Source organism: Dunckerocampus dactyliophorus, chromosome 2 (assembly GCF_027744805.1).
Source record: "Dunckerocampus dactyliophorus isolate RoL2022-P2 chromosome 2, RoL_Ddac_1.1, whole genome shotgun sequence".
NCBI classification, from domain to species: Eukaryota; Metazoa; Chordata; class Actinopteri; order Syngnathiformes; family Syngnathidae; genus Dunckerocampus; species Dunckerocampus dactyliophorus.
In genome coordinates, this window is record NC_072820.1 from 835,778 (window position 1) to 857,482 (window position 21,705).

General features: G+C 46.0%; 1 protein-coding gene across 11 annotated transcripts in view; it reads right to left on the reverse strand.

Annotated features, from left to right (window-relative positions):
• The window catches only part of celf2 (cugbp, Elav-like family member 2), a 136,535-nt gene that overhangs the window by 82,856 nt on the left and 31,974 nt on the right, over positions 1-21,705 (reverse strand). The window contains exon 1 of one of the 11 annotated variants that reach the window (XM_054766795.1): positions 10,114-12,675. The exons of the other annotated variants lie outside the window; for them this stretch is intronic. Coding sequence (XP_054622770.1) covers positions 10,114-10,190 — 77 coding nt within the window. The 5' untranslated portion in view covers positions 10,191-12,675. Of the gene's footprint in view, positions 1-10,113; positions 12,676-21,705 lie in introns of those variants that run through there. 11 annotated transcript variants of the gene reach the window in all.

Genomic DNA, 21,705 nt, shown 5'->3' on the forward strand with positions numbered 1-21,705 from the left:
TAGTGCCGGCAGATCACAGCACAAGTTACACAGAACAGGTTTATACATTATTACTTCACTACAAAAAATACATTATATATATATATATATATATATATATATATATATATACATTTTTCAGAGATCAAAGATGGCGCCCTCCATGGCAGACGTCTCTGTGACACTCTCCCGTTTTTTTCTATTTTTTGCTATTTTATTGTTCATTTTGGACATTCAACACACTCACGCAGTACATTACAACAGGGAGACACTTTTGAACATCGGCAGGGTTCACCATGAACTTTCATTTAGCCTCTCAGACTTTGCCTTTCTTCTACGTCGGGAGAACGCAGCAGCCTGCGGGCCTGGTGAGCTGAATACCCGGCGAGCAAAGCATCCGAGGCGGAAACGAGGCAAGAGGGGCGGCCTGCATGCTAGGCTAAAAGCTAGAGCGACTAGGCCACCGCTACCAAGCCTGCTGCTAGCTAACGTTCGCTCTCTTGAAAATAAAATGGATGAACTAAAAGCAAGGATTACAGCTCAACGTGAGATCAGGGAATGCTGTGTCCTCACCTTCACAGAAACCTGGCTGACGGAGGATATACCGGACTCGGCGATCCAGTTGGAATCATTTGCTGCTTACCGGGGAGATCGGACTTTAGCGTCTGGTAAACACAGAGGTGGCGGCGACTGTGTTTACGTAAACAAACGGTGGTGCACAGACGTACAGACGATGGAAAAGCACTGCTCGCAGGACATTGAGCTGCTGATGGTGAAATGCAGACCTTTTTATTTACCTCGTGAGTTTAGCGCTGTGTATTTAACTGCTGTTTACATCCCACCACGAGCTAACACCGCTAACGCACTAGGCCTCCTGCATGACATCATTGATAAACACGAGACCAAACACCCAGACGCTGTATTTATTATATCTGGCGATTTCAACCACTGTAACCTCAGGACTGTCCTCCCCAAATATTACCAGCATGTGAGCTTTCCCACAAGGGAAAATAACATCCTGGACCAAGTCTACTGCAACATGAAAGGTGCTTTGAAGGCTGTTCCAAGACCCCACTTTGGAAAGGCTGACCACATCTCCATATTCCTTTATCCAACATACAGACAACTTCTTAAACAAGCTCCCCCTGTAAGTACAGCAGTTAAAGTGTGGAATGAAGAAACTGATCAAGTACTTCAGGACTGCTTTGGCTGCACAAACTGGGATGTGTTTAAAACTGCAGCGGGGAGGGAAGATTGTACTGTTGATTTGGATGAATATGCTTCTGCTGTTACTGGCTACATTAGCACATGCATAGAGACTGTTACCACCACCAAGTATTACAGAAAATACCCTAACCAAAAACAGTGGATGAACTGTGATGTAAGGGCTAAGCTACGTGCTCGTTCGACTGCATTTGTCATGGGCACCGCTGATGACTACAAAAAGGCCAGATATGACCTGAGGAGGTCCATACGAGAGGCCAAAAGACAGTACAGACAGAAGCTGGAGGGCTACTATTCCACCTCAGACCCTCGGCGCATGTGGGCGGGGCTCCAGCACATCACAGACTATCGACAGCAGAGTAGCGTAGCCACGTCCAGCCAAACCACACTTCCAGATGAGCTGAATGAGTTCTATGCCCGCTTTGACACCCAAACTCCTGATGAGCAGAGAGGGTGGCTGGACTTGGGGAGCACACAGGACTCACCTCTCATGGTGACATCAGCTGATGTGCGCAGGGTTCTGAACAAAACAAACCCACGAAAAGCAGCAGGCCCAGACAACATCTCAGGACGTGCACTTTGGGTTTGCTCATCAGAGCTAGCTGATGTGCTTGCTGACATATTTAACCTGTCGCTTGCACAAGCATCTGTACCGACCTGCTTTAAGTCCACCACCATAGTGCCCGTATCCAAGAAGAGCAACGTGACCTGCTTGAATGACTATCGCCCTATAGCACTCACTCCTATTGTAAAGAAGTGCTTTGAAAGAATAGTCATGACCCACATCAAAAAGAGCATCCCGGCCACTGTGGACCCTCTACAGTTTGCATATCGCCAGAACCGGTCCACGGATGATGCAGTCAACACTGCCATCCACACAGCCCTTTCTCACCTACAGGGCCAGGACACATACGTCAGAATGCTATTTATAGACTATAGCTCTGCTTTTAATACAGTCAGCCCCCACAAACTCACAAATAAGCTCCTCACACTTGGCCTGTCACCCTCCCTCTGTAACTGGGTGTTTAACTTTCTCACAGGCAGGCCCCAGTCAGTCAGAGTCCACAATCGCACATCCAGCTCAAGAATTGTGAGCACTGGGACCCCACAGGGGTGTGTGCTGAGTCCGCTCCTCTACACGCTCTTCACCTACGATTGCGTGGCCTCCCAGAACAACACCAGCATCATTAAATTTGCGGATGACACTACAGTCATCGGCCTGATCACTGGTGGTGTTGAAACATCATACAGAAGAGAGGTGGCGGACCTCATAGCTTGGTGTCGTGATAACAATCTCCTTCTCAATACAGATAAGACTAAAGAGATGATCATTGACCCAAGAACAAGGGAAAAGGAGCCGCATAGACCCCTGTTTATTGATGAGACTGAGGTGGAGAGGGTGAAAACCTTCAAGTTCCTTGGCACACACATCAGCGAGGACCTCACCTCACCAAATATATTTGGCAGTACTTAAAAAAAATTCAGTATTTGCTTTTAGATTTGGCGCTAGCTGTTGGCCCACTCTCATAAACACATTATAACGGGACCACCTGCGTAGCTTGTCATTCCAACGCTGTACAGTAGGTGGCAACCGGCAATCGCCCGTGCATGCTATCAGGCACACGCACACGCATCTGCCACTGTTACTGACAGTGATAGATAGATTCTCACATTATATCTTATTATATCTTGGGTAATAGGAGTGTAAAGGTGATTATAGGGGTGTAATTACATTTCTAGAGGGCTCTATTAATGTTGAAAACCATATTTAAAAGGCAGTAAATGGGTTTTCTTTGTCTTATTTTCTCTTATTATGTCTACTACATTGGGTAATGAAGTGTAAATGTGACTATAGGGGTGTTATTTCATGTTGGGGGGGCTCTAATGTTAAAAAAATATACTTAGAAGGTGGTAAACAGGTTTTCTATGTCTTAAATGTCTTATTTTCTCTTATTATGTCTACTATATTGGGTAATAGGAGTGTAAAGGTGACTATAGGGGTGTTATTTCATGTCTAGAGGCCTCTAATAATGACAAAAAAAACGTATTTAAAAAGTTGTGAACAGGTTTTCTACACTCCAATTACCAAAATATTCCATTTGTCAATAGCTTCATGTTGCGTTGTTGTTAAATAATAATCAGTTATTAATAATTTCTTATGACAAAAAACAAAAAGGTCCGTTTTACCCGTCCACACACACACACACACACACACACACACTATTTTTAAAAAAATCATCTCACAAGCTGTAAACCGAGGGAGAAACATGACTGATGTTTGCCGTGTTTGAATTCTTCCGAGCGTGCACGGGACCAGGAAACCAGGAAAGGGTCTTCCAAGCAGTGATGGCTCATTCGTGAACGAAGCGGCTCTTGGAGTGAACGAACCGTCGTTTTTTTTCCTCTCGGCTTTTTTTTCCTCATCTTTTTTTCTGATAAAGAAAATGCGCAGTGGTGTGTGAGGGAGGGGTGAGCAGAAAAATGAGCAGCAGGAAACAAAAGCTGAGGCGCTTTGCGTGTTTTTATGAACTCCAACCTCCACTGAAGACAAGCAACAACTCAGTTGGATACTGCTTTTTCTTATTCTTATTACATTCAGTCTAATAGCTTCTCATAGAAGCCTTTACAATATATACACTCAGCCTCCAGAACAACCCCTTACACTCACACAGCACAATCACTGTTGCACAACACTTACTTACAACTGATGGAAAAATACTGGGAGAGACACAAAACAGATGAACAGTTCTCACTCGCTCACTCGTGTGGCTCCCAGTATTTTTCCATCAGTCGTATTTAAGTGTTGTGCAACCCTGATTGTGCTATGTGAGTGTGCAACTGTTTCCTGAAGGCCTCTCTGAGAAGTTATCAGAACGACAATGCACTGAGCTGAATCTAAAAGTGTAACAATAATACTAATAATATCTAACAACAACAAAATCCGTTTGGGAGCCGACTCTTTTCAGGGAGTCGAGCCAATCGAGCCGAAATTCCCATCGCTACTGCTAAGATTCAGCCTCTTTCCACATCAATTCCATCTCTTGTGTATGTTCTCCTCGCTGACGGCCCAGACTTGCTGGTGAATGAAAAGTCAGGTACCTTCATCCCTCTTGGTTATTCCCGCGCTCTTTCCACGAGTGTTTGGGCCTTAATCCCAAATTCGCCTCCTCCAGCTCCATAATGAGCCGCTCTCAGACTGGAGGGAAAGCATTTAGCACGCTTCAATGGCCACGGATGGAGAGAGCACAGAGAGAGGCCAAAAGAAAGATGAGGCGAGGAGGAAGCGTAAGGAATAAAAAAAAAAACAGCGAGTCGTCGGTAAGCTCTCCCTGCGGCGTGGCGGGAGCATCGTTTGCGCTCTGCAGTGGCGGACTATTGATGAGGAAGAGGACGATATGTACATGGCGGCAGCAAGAGAGCTCTCGTGTGTCAGCGACTCTCTCTCCAGACCCCCCCAGCAACCCCCCCCTCCCCCGACCTCGCCTCCCCTCCCCTCCGCCGGCCTCGGGGACGCAAACCATGCCAAGACGACGCTCGTGGGCGGCGATGTGTGTTGCTAAAAGCGCGGCGCTCCTCTCAAGGCCGCGCGATAAATACTCCACTCGGAAAAAGCATTCAGCACGTCTTACTTGTGCGCTGGCTTCATGCACGGCTCTCAATTCATCAGGCCAGAGTTTTTGTGTGTGTGTGTGTGTGTGTGTGTCTGTGGGGGTGTGTGTGTGTGTGCGTGTGTGTGTGTGTGTGCGTGTGTGTGTGTGTGTGTGTGTGCGAACATGTAGTCGACTTGAATGAGCAGACAAAACATTAACACCAATCCTGCTAGCATTCAAATGACCTAGCATCTAGCCACTATGCTGCAGATCACTATCAATCATATGTACGTCTACTACATCGGGTAATAGAAGTGTAAAAGTGACTATAGGGGTGTTATTTCATGTCTAGAGGACTTTAATAATGTTAAAAAACATTTTTAAAAGTCGTAAACAGGTTTACTTTGCTTAATATGCCTTATTTTCTCTTATTATGTCAACTATATTGGGTAATAGGAGTGTAAAGGTGACGACAAGGGTGTTATTCCATGTCTAGAGGGCTCTAATAATGTTAAAAAAACATATTTAGAAGGTTGTAAACAGGTTTCCTATGTCTAATATGTCTTATTATGTCTACTATATTGGGTAATAGGAGTGTAAAGGTGACTATAGGGGTGTTATTTCATGTCTAGAGGACTTTATTAATGTTAAAAAAACATTTTTAAAAGGTTGTAAACAGGTTTACTTTGCTTAATATGCCTTATTTTCTCTTATTATGTCAACTATATTGGGTAATAGGAGTGTAAAGGTGACGACAAGGGTGTTATTCCATGTCTAGACGGCGCTAATAATGTTAAAAACCATATTTAGAAGGTTGTAAACAGGTTTCCTATGTCTAATATGTCTTATTATGTCTACTATATTGGGTAATAGAAGTCTAAAGGTGACTATAGGGGTGTAATTTCATGTCTAGAGGGCTCTAATCATGTTAAAAAGCATACTTACAAGGTAAAAATCAGGTTTTCTGTGCTCTACCCACCCAAACATTTCATTTATAAATAAGGAATCCTACTTCATGGAAATTGGTCAGAAACCAATCTAACGTTGACGTTCCAACTCCGTCCAGTAGGTGGCATTTTAACTCTGCTTCGTAACACAGCTCATACGCACCCGGTGCCAGAGAATAAGAACACGGAGCAGGAGGGATCTGACTTTGTTGCTATATTTCGAGAGTATTCAGACCTGTCTATATTGTGTTTTTTCAAAGCAACTTTTTCTGGTCTTATTGGACACTTTTGGAGACTAACATGAAAGCACGTGTCGCTCTTCTCAACGAGCAGCGTGTCTCCATACACTCACAGACGGCTCCGTCATGATTGTGACATTGCAATTTAACAACTTAATTTGTATTTCTAAACATTTATTTTGCTTTTCATGTTTTTTTCCTTACTTTTTGTCCCCCACATCGTCCACAATAATGCGGTCAGCTGTCAGGTGTGTTGAATGCACGGGAAACACCACCCAAAATCAAGTCAACTGCGACCTCAAAACCGAGGTGTGTACCGAATCGCAATCTTGTACACATTGAAAAAAAATGCTGACCCCCCCTCCATTCCTCATGCGATGTGACCTCACAGCTGTTGCCTCCGTGATTTGTGAGCCTTCACTGGAGATCAAGACGGGCCGAGTGCGTGTATAGAATGGGGGAGGGGGTGTGTTACGCTGTGAAAGAGATCCACGTCTCCACCGTTGTTGTTCACGAGACGACGCGCGGAAGCTAGCGACAAGCGTTGCTGTGCCCGGTTCAATCTGGGCTGAGACTGCCAAGAAGCTGGAAGGAGATTCTCAGCGTTGCATGGGAGGTGGGGGTGGGGGGTGCACACATGTTTCCCGGGATTGAGAGTCGGAGTGAGAGAGTGGAACATCGCAGGGCGGAGGTCGCGTTCGGTATTCCTGCCTGGCCTCACTTAGCTTCCTGTCATGTTTGCACGGCGCAGGCGGATGAAGACGTTCATTCCGCTCAGGACTAACGGCATCGCTGCTAATATTTGTCAAGTGTCGTGGGCGCCCGGCCAGAACGCTTCTTGATGCGTACGTGGAATCATTCTCACACAGCCGCTGAGAAGCATCCACCAACAGATCACTCGGAATACACTGCTCCCTGTTACGTTACGCGCTATATCAGCACAAAGAAAACACGACATGACATGATCACGAGACGCATACCGGGTGCTAACATTGCTAAGTACGAAACCACAAAAAGATATAACCAGGAAACATCATAACCACAAAACTATAGCCATGAAACATCATAACAACGAAATATCATAACCACAAAACGAAGTGACTGTGAAAAGAAACCACGAAATGCCGTACACACAAAACAATGTAACCACGAAACATGACAACAATGAAACTTCATCACCGTGAAGCGGCGTAAACGACGTAACCATGAAATGTCAGAAGCAGCAAACGTCGTCACTGCAAAACATCGTAATACGAAACATCATAACCACGAAGCCGCAAAACATCGGAACCACGAAACGTCATAAACACGGAACATCGTAGCCACAAAACGATGTAACCATGAAATGTAAGAAGCAGGAAACGTGGTAACCACAAAACATCGTAACATGAAACACCATAACCATGAAACCACAAAACGTCGTAGCCACAAAACATCACAACCACAAAACGTCAAAACTACGAAATATAGCCACAAAACGTTGTAGCCACAAAACGTCAAAACTACGAAATGTAGCCACAAAACGTCGTAGCCACAAAACGTCATAACCACAAAATTTCGTAGCCCAAAATAATGTACCCACAAAACGTCATAATGACAAAACTTTGTAACCATGAAACCACACAACGACACAACCACAGAACTACATAACAACATTGGAAAATATTGTAAACACAAAACGATGTAACCATGAAACATCATCGCCGCAAAATGTCGTAACCACAAAACATCGTAAGAGCAGAACAATGTAACTATGAAACATCGCAACCACAAAATCTCGTAACCACAAAACAACGTAACCATGAAACTACATAACCATGAAACATCGCAGCCACAAAACAATGCAACCGTGAAACGTCATAACCCCAAAATGTAACAAACACGTTACGTTATGCAAGGAAAACGTTACATCAGGAGAATCAGTCTAAGCATGTTACGTGTGTGTCACCTGACCAGGAACACGCTACCTGTTCAATAATGCTACACAGAAGCCAGAAAGAATACAATGAGCAGCATCAAGAGTAGCTGTCAGGAAGGAGCGAGGAAGGTTTAACGTGTCGGTTCTTGGACAGCCCATCTCGCGAGGTGAGCAGCCTCGCCTCAGACGCGTGTTCAAGTAAATACAGCGCGCCGTCCCGCTAAGCGCTATCTGCTTCAAGCTGTCCGCCTCCTCAGTGGCGGGTCAAAGAGGGCGCAGATGGGCCCGTCTTATGCTGCCCGCCCGCATTATTCCCGAATCCTTCACGGCGGGACCGCCGGGTGTCAAGGTGGAGACGGACGAGCGCGGCTGCAAGTGCGAAGGCTCCCCGGACGGACGGGCGGCGCCGAACGTGCTGTCAGAGTCGGAGACACTGATTAATGAGAGCGTCTCTCAGCATCGCGCTCTTTGCCTGATGGACGCCATGCGGCGTGGCCTTACGCCGCCTGTCACTGCTGAACACACGCCCCCTAAATAAGATGATACCTACCAATACCAGATAGCCGTTACCAGGAAGATGTCAGCGCACGTTACAAAAGGAGAAAAACACCAACTAACACAACCAGATATCCACTTAACGTTACGAGATTGCGAGGCATGTTATCTTAGACAGGGACAAAACAATACATGACAAGCTAGCCACTAAAAACCACAACATGCTACGCAAACTCGAAATGTGAGTTCACAAGGTTCACAACACGTTACTTTACATCCAACTCGATGTTACGTTGTGAGAATACCATGTTCCACAGCGAGATAGCACCTGATCGTTACACTATGAGAAAAGCACAACGTGTTACCTTTTCAAATAGCCATTAAATGATACGTCATGAAAAAAGCACAACGTGTTATTACAAGACAGTGACTAAACGTTGCATCACAGGATAGCCACTCAAAGTTTAATTACCGGAAACCCATGTTACATAGCGAGATAGCGCCTAATTGTTACAGTATGAGCAAACCACAACGTTACGTTACAATATAGCCACTAAATGTTACAAGTGACATAACCATAAAAGCACACATGTTGCATTTCAGGATATTCAGTACAAGCTAGCCACTAAATGTTACATAACGAGATAGCATCAATTTGTTACATGCTGGGAAAACCTCTTGGTGATGTGAGCAGGCAGCCACTAAATGTTACGTTACGAGCAAACAACGCCACCCTACGACAGAGCCACGTTACATTTGGAGACATCCCCTAAACGATACGTTACAAGAAAACCACGACATGTTACAAGGTGGCAGACAGCCACTGATGATTACATTACGAGATAGCGACCAAATGTTACGTTACGAGAAAACAAAACCACGACATGTTACATTTCGGGGCAGCCACAAACAATAGACTGCAAGAAAACACGTCACCTTACGAGATAGCGCTAAATGTTCCAAGACAGTCACTACAACGTTACATTAGGAGATGGCCACTTGAGGTTATGTTACGAGAAGACATCCAGCAGCCATGAAACGCTCTGCTAGGAGGAGGATGCTACACGTCACTGAGAAAGCATGCTAACGTAATTGTACATAAGATACTGATACAAGTATTCTTATTATGTTTGTATGTTTTTGTTGCTTTGCTGAACATTCATTCTACCACACATCAGTGTGTGTGTGCTTGTGTGTGTGTGTCTGCGTGCGTGCAGCTGATCATTGCACGTGAAGGCAGCATGAAAGCAAAACAAGCATCAGAGTTGACTGTGAGCTGAGGGGACGGAAGTGGGACATGCACTGGAGGGGGGGCGGAGACGGGGGTTGGGGGGCGTGTGGATGAAGCCCACTCTTTGTCCTCATTGCGCGACACATTCCAGAACCCGAACCCAAGAAAACATCACATGACGGCAAAGACATCTAAGTGTGCAAAAGTGAATCACGTGACAACCCCAGCCCCGGCTTCACGGTCCGGAACACACCCAGCACACACACACACACACACACACACACACACACACGCACGCACGCACTTCAACGGACGGTTGCCGTGCATTCAAATGTAAAAGCGATCATCGTCATCATCATCATCATCATTATCATCATCATGACGGCTGAGGCACGGCGGCATTGTGCGCGTGGGGCGTCGCGCGCGTCAGGAGGCTAAAAAAACCCGCAGAGAAAGAAAAGAAAAGAAAAGAAAGAAAAGGAAAACTCACATCCTGTCAGCGGGCACGAGCAGGCGGCTGTCCACCATCATGTCAGGCAGGAAGTGCAGACCGTAAGAGGAGGTCATGTCGCCGCACCAACAACGAGGTGGTCCGGGGGGGGGTTGAGGGGTCCGGGGTTGGGGGGGGGGAGGCTGGGGCGGGGGGAGGTGGACAGGTGCAAGAGTCCAGGGAGACCTCCCCCAAGGAAGAGCGGATCCAACACGCTCGCTTTCTCCGCGGGAAGAAGAAGAAAAAAAACACTTTCACATTCTCCTCTTCTCTTCCTGCCCACTCCTCCTCTTCCTCCTCCTGGGCAATCTTCCCCTTCCTGTTGATGATGAGGTTCCTCCGGTCCTGGTGGAGATCCTCTCCTGCACACAGCCAGGTGCCGAGTGGCGTGGGGGCGTGGCTCGGCTGCTGCTATTCGAACAGAAGCTCCGCCCACCAACAATACAAGAGCCCTCCTCTTCATTAAAAAAAACAATAATGTTCCCGCCTTAATTACGTCCACACTTTGCCTCCCCTGTGGATTCTGAGGGGTCAGAACGCCGGCGTCTTCCAGGTTGGCCCACTTCTTCCTCCGTATTGGGAGGGGGGCTTCTCTAAGGTAGACTATGTGGGTCAGAGAAGAAGAGGAGTGCTTCCTGCCTCATCTTGATGGAGGTCGGTGCGCTCATCGTTTGTGTGCTTTTTCCCAGAAATGACTTTCTTCAGGCTTCCTCTTAGCTAACACAATGAGCGTTTCTCCAAATTCCACCCTCACACCGCGACGCCGTCATGTCATGACGGGATTGTTGTCACAAATAATCTCCTCATTTGCTTCCCACTCCCCCGAAACAAATCCTTCCCTCCCGTTTTCCCTCCCCTCGCAAATCCGTCAAACGCTAACAGTTTAGGACGCCGCCACCTGAGAAGCGGCCAGAGAAAGGTGAGGCTGTTTTAATATGCAATTAGCGTCGCGCCGCTTTAATCCGCCGTGAAATACGAGCCTCTGTCGGCGTGTTTGGGAAATAATCCGAGGGGAAAAAAGGCTGTAAATAGGTCGTTTAGGGACGCAAACGCAACGCTTGCAGACATGATTGGATATTGCCATCGTGCTAAGTGTGTTGTTTGCGTTCTGCATGGTTTCACTTGAAATCCACCCAGAGTGTGACAAAGGCTTGTGTTGTGCTCAAGGAAAAATGCGACGTCTCACGTAAAGCAGATGTGGTGAGATACGTGGAGCACGCAATGTAACTAATGCAAAACAATACTACAATACTCACTTACAACCCACAAGGCATGCTGGGAAGTTACCAAGCATGCCTTGCGGGTTGTACATTTATTTTTTTGCATGCATATTAGTGTGTAAGCACGTAATTCAATGTAAGAAACAGTTGTAGTGCGATGCTTATGCAAGTGCGTGTTATGTATCCTGTAGTATATATTAGGGGTGCACGATAATTATCGGGCCCATACGAAGGAATTATGCTGTCATATCGATAAATCCGATAACATTAAATTAGGTCAGATGACAGATAATTAAAAAAAACGCTCCAATGAGGCCAGATTACCCCAACTGTGCATGTGAGCAAATGAAGCGAACCTTTTTCCTCCTGTCTGTGACGTTGACGTCCCCTGAGCTCACTTGTAAACAAACATTCACTTCAAGAGGAAGGACGTTGTACCAAATGCTCCGTGATGATGGGGGGGGGGGGGGCCTTTTCTCCTTACATTGTATCTTTTTGCTCTATTTTTTCCCCCATTTTTCCCCCAATTATTACAATAATCCGCTGGACCAATAAAAAACAAACTGCAGGCCGCAATTTCACGACATAATAATCAATAACATTAATCGGAATGACTGGAAATAGTCCACATCATCAGGCGAGGCCAGCCGACAACACGTGGATCGCTTATCAGCGAGCGGGGCGGGGGGGGACCAAAATAGGAATCTAAATGTGGACTTCGTTCACACGTGAATATTTAACGAGGGGCTCATGAATAATTCAATGCAGCAAGCAGTAGCGTTTGAGCCTAAGTGGACGTTTCCTGAGTGGGTGGGGTCAGGAGGCGAAGATGCTGGCACACACTCCTCCTTTTAATGCATGGTGCCGGTTGGAACACAGTGTTCCAGTTAGTGATCCGATCCCGACTCCACCTGTGGGGCTGCAGCCTGGGAACGACCCGTTTAGCAGCACTGATGCTCCGTGTCAGCCTGTTCGGAACACGGACGCCTGCTTTTGCAAGGTCCTTTGTGTCTAATGTTAGTACAACAGAGCCAGTGAATGGCGAAAAACGAGGAATCGATACGCCCGTAAAAATGTCTATCTTTGACACACGGCTCACGCCTCCCCCTCCAAACCGTCCTGCTAGTTGAAAAGCTGCCTATTTTTGGAGAAAAAAATCTGAAATCTGAATCAAGAATGAGCGTGGATCTACTGTATTTAGCAGGTTAGCATCTTATTTCACATGCTAGCAACTTTCTATTGTTGGCGCTCCTCATCAGGAAGTCCACATTGCGATGCCCAATCCCTGCCCAAGGGCCGCAGGTTGCCAACACCTGTATGAGAAAGTCCAAGAGTGATTACAGTTTAGCAAGTTAGCGTAGCAACACCCCCCCCCCCCCCCCCCCCCCCAGGTGAGCAGGGACATGTTTCATCAAGCCAAATGGAGCACATAATGGAATGTTCCATCTTTACATGTATCACAATGAGGAGGCCCCCCCAGAGCTCCTCCTGCCTGTAAAGTGATTTCTCCTCTCCATGCAAATGGGGGGTGGCGGGGAGGAGTAGGGGTAGGAGGGGATGGAGGGGGGTCTCAGGCCGCTCCACCTGCGGCGCATCGGAGCGCGCTCCAACTGTAATTGGCCGCCGCCGCCGTGCCAGAGAGAGACCCTCCATTCATCACGACGCCTCCGACCCCCCCCCACCTCCATCGTTCTGCCCCTTCGTCGCCAACTCTGACCAATCTCTCCCGCACTTTCCAATTTCTCCCCCCCTGCCCATGCCTCCCCCCCCCTCGCTGATCCTTTTCCTCATTAAAGCGGGAGCCAGGCAGAGGCGGTCACTGCCTCTCATTTATTTTCATTTGAAAGCGGTGCAGCTCCACTGATCCTCTGGGGGGGCCGGAGGAGAGCGAGCAGGACGCTGTCATTCTGATAACAACACACACACACACACACACACACACAAAGGGGGGCGTGTATACCCCCGCCTGCAAATAGATGCACTTTCACGCCCATTTCAATTCATTTCACGCACACATTCACACATTTCATATACCTGCAATCCGCCCTCCATCACCCCCCCTGCACACACACACACACACACACAACCACCCCCCGGCCCCGCCCTTGTTAACTGTCACATGTATGATTGCACGTATCGATCGGCCCTCGGGCAAACGGCCGCACCACGCCCTAAGCCCTTCGGCCCCCCTACTTCCTGCCGGTGTGTGTCCATGCATTGTATTAGACTCATGTCACAAGCGCCCCCCGCCTGACACCCGTTGATTGAAAAGGTGCTGGGCAGATTAAATCGTTGTAGCGGAGACGAAGGGCGCTCCTTTCAACGGCTGCTTTAGCAAAGGCTGCCTGCAAGGGAGGGAGGGGGACAGGGGTGAGGCTGCAGGGAGGGGACGGGGGCCGATTTAACACCAAGCACTGTGGACCCATCTGGGGAAATGTGAGGGCGGGCCAGTGGCTCTAAACCAACAGGCGTATCGGCAGAATAGTAAAAGGCTAATATTCTCCACCCCATTAGATAGGAACACTGTGGGGGACACGAGGCGGGGCGAGGTATGGTTGAGGAAGTGATGCCTGTCCAACCACCAGCTCCAATTTCCATATTTTTGCTGTGCAGCAGGCCATGAACCTGCCACTTAATGGTCCTCAGCTCAAGTCCTCACAGGAAAGCCACTAAAGACTCAACTAGTGGAACCACCAAAACCCAAGACGAAACACAAACTATGATCAAGACAAGGCCAACAAAGAACAAAGTGAGCGAAAGACCCTGTAGGGATCCAAGGCCAAGGCCAACACATGGTCAAGACCAGGATGACCAGGATGAATGAGGTCAGAACCATGACAAGGTCAAGACAGATAGAGGAAAAAAGCAAGAGAAGACCCTTGATAAAGACCAGGTTAATACAAAACCAGGATGAGACCCAAACATGACCAATATAAGGCCTAGATTAGGTCAGTACAAAGACAAGACAAAGTGTGGAACCAGCAAGAGAAGATTCAAGATGAGGTTAAAACCAAGACAATATCACTACCAGCGCCAAGGTAAGAACCCGACAGGTCAATCCCTACAACCTGTAGGGATCCAAGACCAAGACAAGATCAAGACCAGGATAAGATCCAGACAAGACTAGGATAGGGCCACGACAACATCAAAACATGACCAAAAGACAAGACCCTAAGGATACTCTTGATCAAGATCAAGTCAATACAAGACCAGGACGAGCCCAAAACATTACCAATACGAGACCATGATCAAGTCAGGTCAAAGACTAGACCAAAAGAGGAATAAAACAAGAATCAAACAGAGAAGATAAAGACAAGGTTAAGACAAAAAAAGACCAGTGTAAGATCAAGACAACATCACTACCAGGGCCAAGATAAGACCCCCCACAAGGTCAAGACATGGCCAACAAAGAACAAAATAAGAGAAGACCCTGTAGAGATCCAAGGCTAAGACCAAGGCACAGTCAAGACGAGGATAAGACCCAGACAATACCAGGAAAAGACAACATCAAAACATGACCAACAGACTCGGCCAAGAAAAGACCAAGATCATAAAGGACCCTGTGGATACTCCTGATCAAGACCAAGTCAACCCAAGACTGGGATGAGAATATTACCAAACATGACCAATACAAGACCAAGACCAGGTCAAGACAAAGACTAGACCAAGATCGGGAAAGACAAGAGCAAGAAAGAGAAGATGAAGATGAAGTTAAGATCAAATAAGATCAGTGCAAGACCAAGAGATTATCAATACCAGTGCCAAGATAAGACCCCCACAAGGTCAAGACCTGACCGGACAGAGAGCAATGTAAGAGAAGACCCTGTAGGGATCCAAGGCCAAGACCAAGACACAGTCAAGACCAAGATAAGATCCAGACAAAGCCTGGAAAAGACAAAGACAACATCAAAACATGACCATCAGACTATGTCGGGACCATGACAAGGTCAAGAAGAGACCAAGATCAGAAAAGACCTGATGGATATCCCTGATCAAGACCAAATCAATACAAGACCAGGGCGAAAACGGACCCAAACATCATGAAACATGACCAACACAAGATCAAGATCAGGTCAAGACAAAGACTAGACCAAGAGCCAGAGAAAGAAGATGAAGATGATGCTAAGACCAACGTAAAACCAAGATAATATCACTACTAGCGCCACGACCAGACCACCACGCGGTCAAGAACATCCCAAAGTTTGGTCAGATGTGGACAAAACTTTGCTCTGATCGTCCGCCTCCAGCCTAGCAACTGACAAATGAAGTCGTCAACTGAGATGCATTTTTATTTGTCACCTTATCACGTGCCGAGCAGTCAATTACGAGCAGCAAACATCAATAAAATTTGCTTAACCACCCACAGCACGACGCTTCTTCATGCTCGCACGCTTATCTCCATCCTGGTGCCACTGGAAGCAACCGCGGGGAGTCTGTCGGCAGATTTGGGAAATAAAGCGGGATGGAAATGAGAGACACGGCCGTCGAGTTGTATTATTTTTAAGGACACCACCCCCCGCGTCCTCCCTCCTGCTTATTTGCCTTCATTCCGCCATCATCCCAAACGAGAGCAGACAAAAGCAAAGTGGTGAAACGAAATAAATAACAAAGACGCAAATTCAGCCACAGTTGGTTGGCTCGGAAAATGTCAAATCCCGCTCCGCTTGGTTGGACGCCTCTGTCCCTAAATCCTGAGTCGCTCGCTTTTATGTCCCTTCCGCGTTAAAACGAAAGGTTCCAAAAGCCAAACACTTAAAAGCCTCCTGTTTGTTTCTGAAAAATACCAAAACTCCCACAGCAGAGACAGAAACTCCTCAAAGTAGAAGCGAAAAATATATCTGTGAGGAAGCCTCAATGACCGCAACCGTTGCACTTTGCGCTGCTATTAGCGTGTCCGCTGGCGTGCGGCGGCCCGCCGTTCGTAGCGAGATGGCAAAATAAATCCCATCTTTATTCACTGAAGGGTTGAAAAGGCTGCGAATCAGTGACACCGAAGAAAAGAATACAAATGATACATATTCATGCACGTGTGGGCGGAATAATACCAAAATGCAAATGAGCTAAAGGGCAAACAAGCGCTGTAACGTCTGCGAGCGGCGGATTCAAATAAATACACCAAAACCCCACAAAGAGAGGGAGAAGACGATCAAATGTTGAGACGCGGCCGCTGGACTGGGTAAACGCTTGATGGATCACACGCGACGACTAAGTAAGCCGTTGAATTAGTAACGGAATTACTCCTTCATAAATGGAATTAGTTACCAGCGAAAGTACCAGCTTGTGACTTGCAATTCTCTACCAAAAGGCTAGGGGGCAGTGTTTTCCTCGTGTTGACTAGCTATTTTGCTTCCTGTGTAGCAGTCGTGACCAGTGGTGACTGAAGCCACATCCGGATCATTGACAGAAATACCAGCAGTGTTGGGAAAATCACCTAAAAGAGTAATTACAGCAATCTCTCCTTTATCACGGTTAACTGGTGCCAGACCCGACCGCGATCAGTCCATTTCCGCAAAGTAGGATCAACATTAATAAATGGAATATTTTTGTAGCTATGGCATAGACGACCTGTTTACAATCTTCTAAATACAGTTTTTAACATTATTAGAGCACCCAAGACATGAAATAACACCCTTATAGTCACCTTTACACTCCTATTACGCAATATACAGTAGTAGACATAATAGGAGAAAATAAGACATAGAAAACCTCTTTATGATCTTTTAAATATGGTTTTTAACATTATTTGACCCCTCAAGACATGAAATAACAACCCATAGTCACCTTAAAATGTGTATTACTCAGTGTAGTACACATAATAGGAGAAAATAGGACATATAAGACATAGAAAACCTGTCTATGACCTTTGAAATGCAGTTTTAAACATTATTAGAGCCCTCAAGACATGAAGTAACACCCCATAGTCACCTTTAAATCTGTATTACCCAATACAGTAGACATAATAACAGAAGATAAGACATATAAGACATAGAAAACCTGTTTTTGACCTTCTAAATACATTTTATAACTTGGTGTTATAATAAGCCCTCAAGACATGAAATAACACCCCTTGAGTCACCTTGACACACCTATTACACAATACAGTAGACATAATAAGAGAAAACAAGACATATAAGACATAGAAAACGGTTACGACCTTCTCAATACGGTTTATAGCATTATTAGAGCCCTCAAGACATGAAATAACACCCCTAGAGTCACCTTGACACTTCTATTACACAATACAGTAGACATAATAAGTGAAAATAAGAAAACCTAGTTACGACCTTCTAAATACAGTTTTAAAAATTATTCGAGCCCTCAAGATATATATAATAACACCCCCATAGTTACCTCTACACCCCTACTACCCAATATAGTTGACATAATAAGAGAAAGTAATACATCTTAGATATTAATAACATAACACAGACTCACATGTTAGTAGTTTCTTGTTATTTCTGGACAGCGTACTTCCTTCCTTCACGATCCCCAATTGGAATGGTTCCAAGGAAAACCTTCCCTTTTCCCTTACAATCTGGGCCTCATCGTTCACCCGGAAAGAGCCGTTCAAAAGACTCAAAAGACTGAACGCCACATCTCTAACGAACACTGTTTGAATCCAGAGAGAAGCCAGGTCGGCTAGAGGAACAACCCCCCCTCAAAAAAATATGTGTCCTTGTTTCTTCTTGTGAAGTAACACCTCCACCACCCCCACTGGCCCGCCACGCTGATGTGATCCCACGTGAAGGCTGCACTCACGCTGGGATGTTTGCGGGCCTGTTGGAGTCGTCCAGCAGAACCTGAACCGCCATCGCCCGAACAGCCCCACAACACATCATCATCATCATGTCAGTGTCCGACGCAGAAGAGCGGGAAATAACGGCGGCTAAACTCGGCCCCGGCATCTCCTCATGCACTTTTCATGAGGCGTATAAATGATGCATCTCACGGCAAAGTTGTGTTGAGCTGCTGAAGTCGACATCAAGTCGACATCAAGACCCACTTTGCCGCGCACACGTGCACTGGAAGTAACAATGTCACGTACGCCGGTCGCCCGGCAACAGGACCAGGACGTCACAAACGGACGGTCTGGAGGATAAATAGGACGCTAAGCAGAATCGTTACGCGGAAGAAGCAAAGAGGAAGCAAAGAAGACGCTCCCCCCAGATCCTGCTCCACACACACCTGGCAGGTCACAGCCCCGCCCCCGCGAGGAGCCGCCGCTGATTAAAAATTCATGGTTGTGTTTATTATGATTTATGCGCGTTACAGCGAGCCAGGAAGAAGAAGGGAAATGTGGGAGAACAACTTTATTAGTGCATGTGGTGGGGGGTGCGTGGGGGTGGGCAGGCCTCACTAGAGCGTTTGGCACACGGGCCAAAGTCGTCCGTCTTGACTAACACCTGCGCTTCCCTTGAAAGAGGCTCCGCCCACTGGCAGAACTTGCTTTCCTTATTTTTGCCAAAAAAAGTTATTTTTCCAGAAAAATTTCCTTACTTTTACTGGAAATTATGCCCAATATTTTCTTATTTTTGTCAAAAATTTCCTTTATTTTTCTGGAATTCTTTTCTCATTTTAAGTAATTTTCTCTTATAGTTTGTGAATTTTTTTACCCCTAATTTTTTGCACTAAATGTCCTTTATTTTTTTCCAGAAAAATTCCCTTACTTTACATCCTTTTCCCTTACTTTTCCAGAACATTTCCTAGATTTCCAGAAATTTCCCCTTATTTTTTCCTAGAAATGTTCTTCTTTTTTACTTATTTTTTCATAAAATGTCCCTTATTTTTCCAGAAAATATTTCTTACTTTGGCTGGAAAATTTCCCTTGTTTTTCCTTATTTTTGCCAAAAATGTCCCTCATTTTCCCAGAAAATTTTCCTTACTTTTCCTGGAAATTTTGCCTAATTTTTTCTTATTTTTGCCAAAAACTTCACTTATTTTTGTGGAATTTTTTCCTAATTTCAACAAATTGTCCCTTGTATTTTGTGGATGCTTTTCCCCAAATTTTTGGCAGAAAATGTTGTTTGTTTTTCCAGAAACGTTCCCTTATTTGACCTCATTTTCCCTTATTTTTCCAGAAAATGGCCCCTATTTTTTCCTGTAAATTTCTCCCCCTTTTTTCCTTAAAAAAGAAAAAAGTCTCTTACTTTTCCCAGACCAGAGCCCCCCCTCACCTGTTAGGTGCGGGGAACACTCAACCTCCCCTCTCCATCTCGGAGCACCATGTGCACAGACTGCTACAGCGTCTAAACACCAACAAGGCAGCTGGTCCTGATGGTGTGACACCAGCTACACTCAGGAACTGTGCTAACGAACTTACTGCTATTCTCAGTTACATGTTCAACTGGTCTCTTCACGGTGCTACTGTACCTGCATGTTTTAAATCAGCTATGATCATCCCAGTGCCCAAAAAACCCAACATCACCTGTCTCAACGACTATAGGCCTGTCGCTCTCACCTGCGTTGTCATGAGTATTTGAACGTCTAGTCTGCAGGCTCCTGTCACACATCACATTGGACCCTCACCAATTTGCCTACAGGGCAAACAGGGGAGTTGATGACGCTGTTTCACTCTGCACTCACTTCATTCTGCAACACCTTGACTGTAAGTCCACCTATGGCCGTGTCCTATTCATTGATTTCAGCTCAGCCTTTAATACCATCCTGCCTATCAGACTGTATAATACTCTCCTGTCCATGGGTGTCAACCCCCCACTCTGTAACTGGTTGCTCAACTTCCTGTCTAACAGAACACAGTGTGTTCAAATCCAAAACAATATTTCATCAACCAAGGTCCTGAACACCGGCGCGCCACAAGGTTGTGTGTTATCACCCCTGTTATTCTCCCTATACACCAACAACTGCATATCCAATTCTCCATCTGTCAAACTCCTAAAGTTCGCAGACGACACCACAGTTATAGGCCTCATACACGACGAGGATGAAACATCATATCGCGTTGAGGTCAAACACCTAGTACAGTGGTGTGCAGCCAGCAATCTTACTCTCAACATATGAAAAACCAAAGAACTCATAGTGGACTTCAGGAAAAAGGCAGGCCAGCACATCCCCATCTGCATGAATGATCAGGTAGTGGAGCGAGTTGACTCCTTCCGTTTTTTAGGTACCACCATCCATCAGTCCCTGTCATGGAACCTTAACACCAGTCTCATCATTTCAAAAGCTCACCAAAGATGACACTTTCTCCGACAGCTGAGGAAATTTGGGGTCAGTCAAACAGGCATGATCCATTTCTACCGCGCCACAATAGAAAGCGTGCTCACCTTCTCCATCCTGGTCTGCTATGGCAATACCACCAGCCAAGATAGGCAACAGCTGGAGAAGGTGGTACTCAAGGCCTCTAAGATCATCGGCCACAATCTTCCCACATTAGCCTCACACTACAACACCAGAACTGCCAGGAAAGCCAAGAACATCACCTCCGACCCCACTCACCCAGCACACCATCTATTCACACTCCTACCATCAGGTAGAAGGTACCACAGCATCACATGCAAAACCACACGTTCTAGGGACAGCACCTACCCACAAGCCATCCGCCACTTGAATATGCGCTAACACTTACTGGACTCCACTACCGACCTGCTACCTCTTCTGCTTATTTTGCACGCTGTTACTCCAGCAGCCCCGTACAACCATGCACTTTTACCAATGCACTTTTTCAATGTTCGTACGCTGTCATTCCTGTCTTCCATGTGCTGTTTTTGACCCCTCCTTAGTTTTGTTTCTCGAGTTGTGTTGTCAAACTGTGAGCACACCAAATACATTCCTAGCAACTGTATACCCACATTGCTGATATGGCTAATAAACTAATAAACTTGAAACTTGAGAAAATGTTTCTTAGGTTTTCTCCCATTAAAAATGTTCCTTATTTTTCTGGAAATTTTTCTTAATTTTAACACATTTTTCCTCATATTTTGTGAATTGATTTCCCCCTCGTTTTTCCTTTTTTCCTGCAAAAGGCCCTTATTTCTCTGGAAAATTTGCCTTATTTTTCTAGGAAATTTTTCTCATTTTCCATTATTTTCCCAGAAATTGTTCCTTATTTTTCCAGAATTGTTTTTACTCACTTCCCCTCCATTATTACAGGAAATGTCCCTTATTTTTCACAATTAGAAATTTCAGAAACTTCCCCTTATTTCCTGGGAGATGTCTGTCATTGTCCTTATTCTTCCTGGAGGTTTCTCTCCGTGAGTGCTGGAGGAAGGCGCAGCGGCAGTGACGTGCGATGCTGAAGCTGATGCTGATGCTGATGCTGATGCTGATGCTGATGCTGATGCTGATGCTGCGCTGCTGTTTAGCGGAGGAAAGGTGCGTGTCAGGCGGGCGGGATGTCATCCCATTTTTCCAT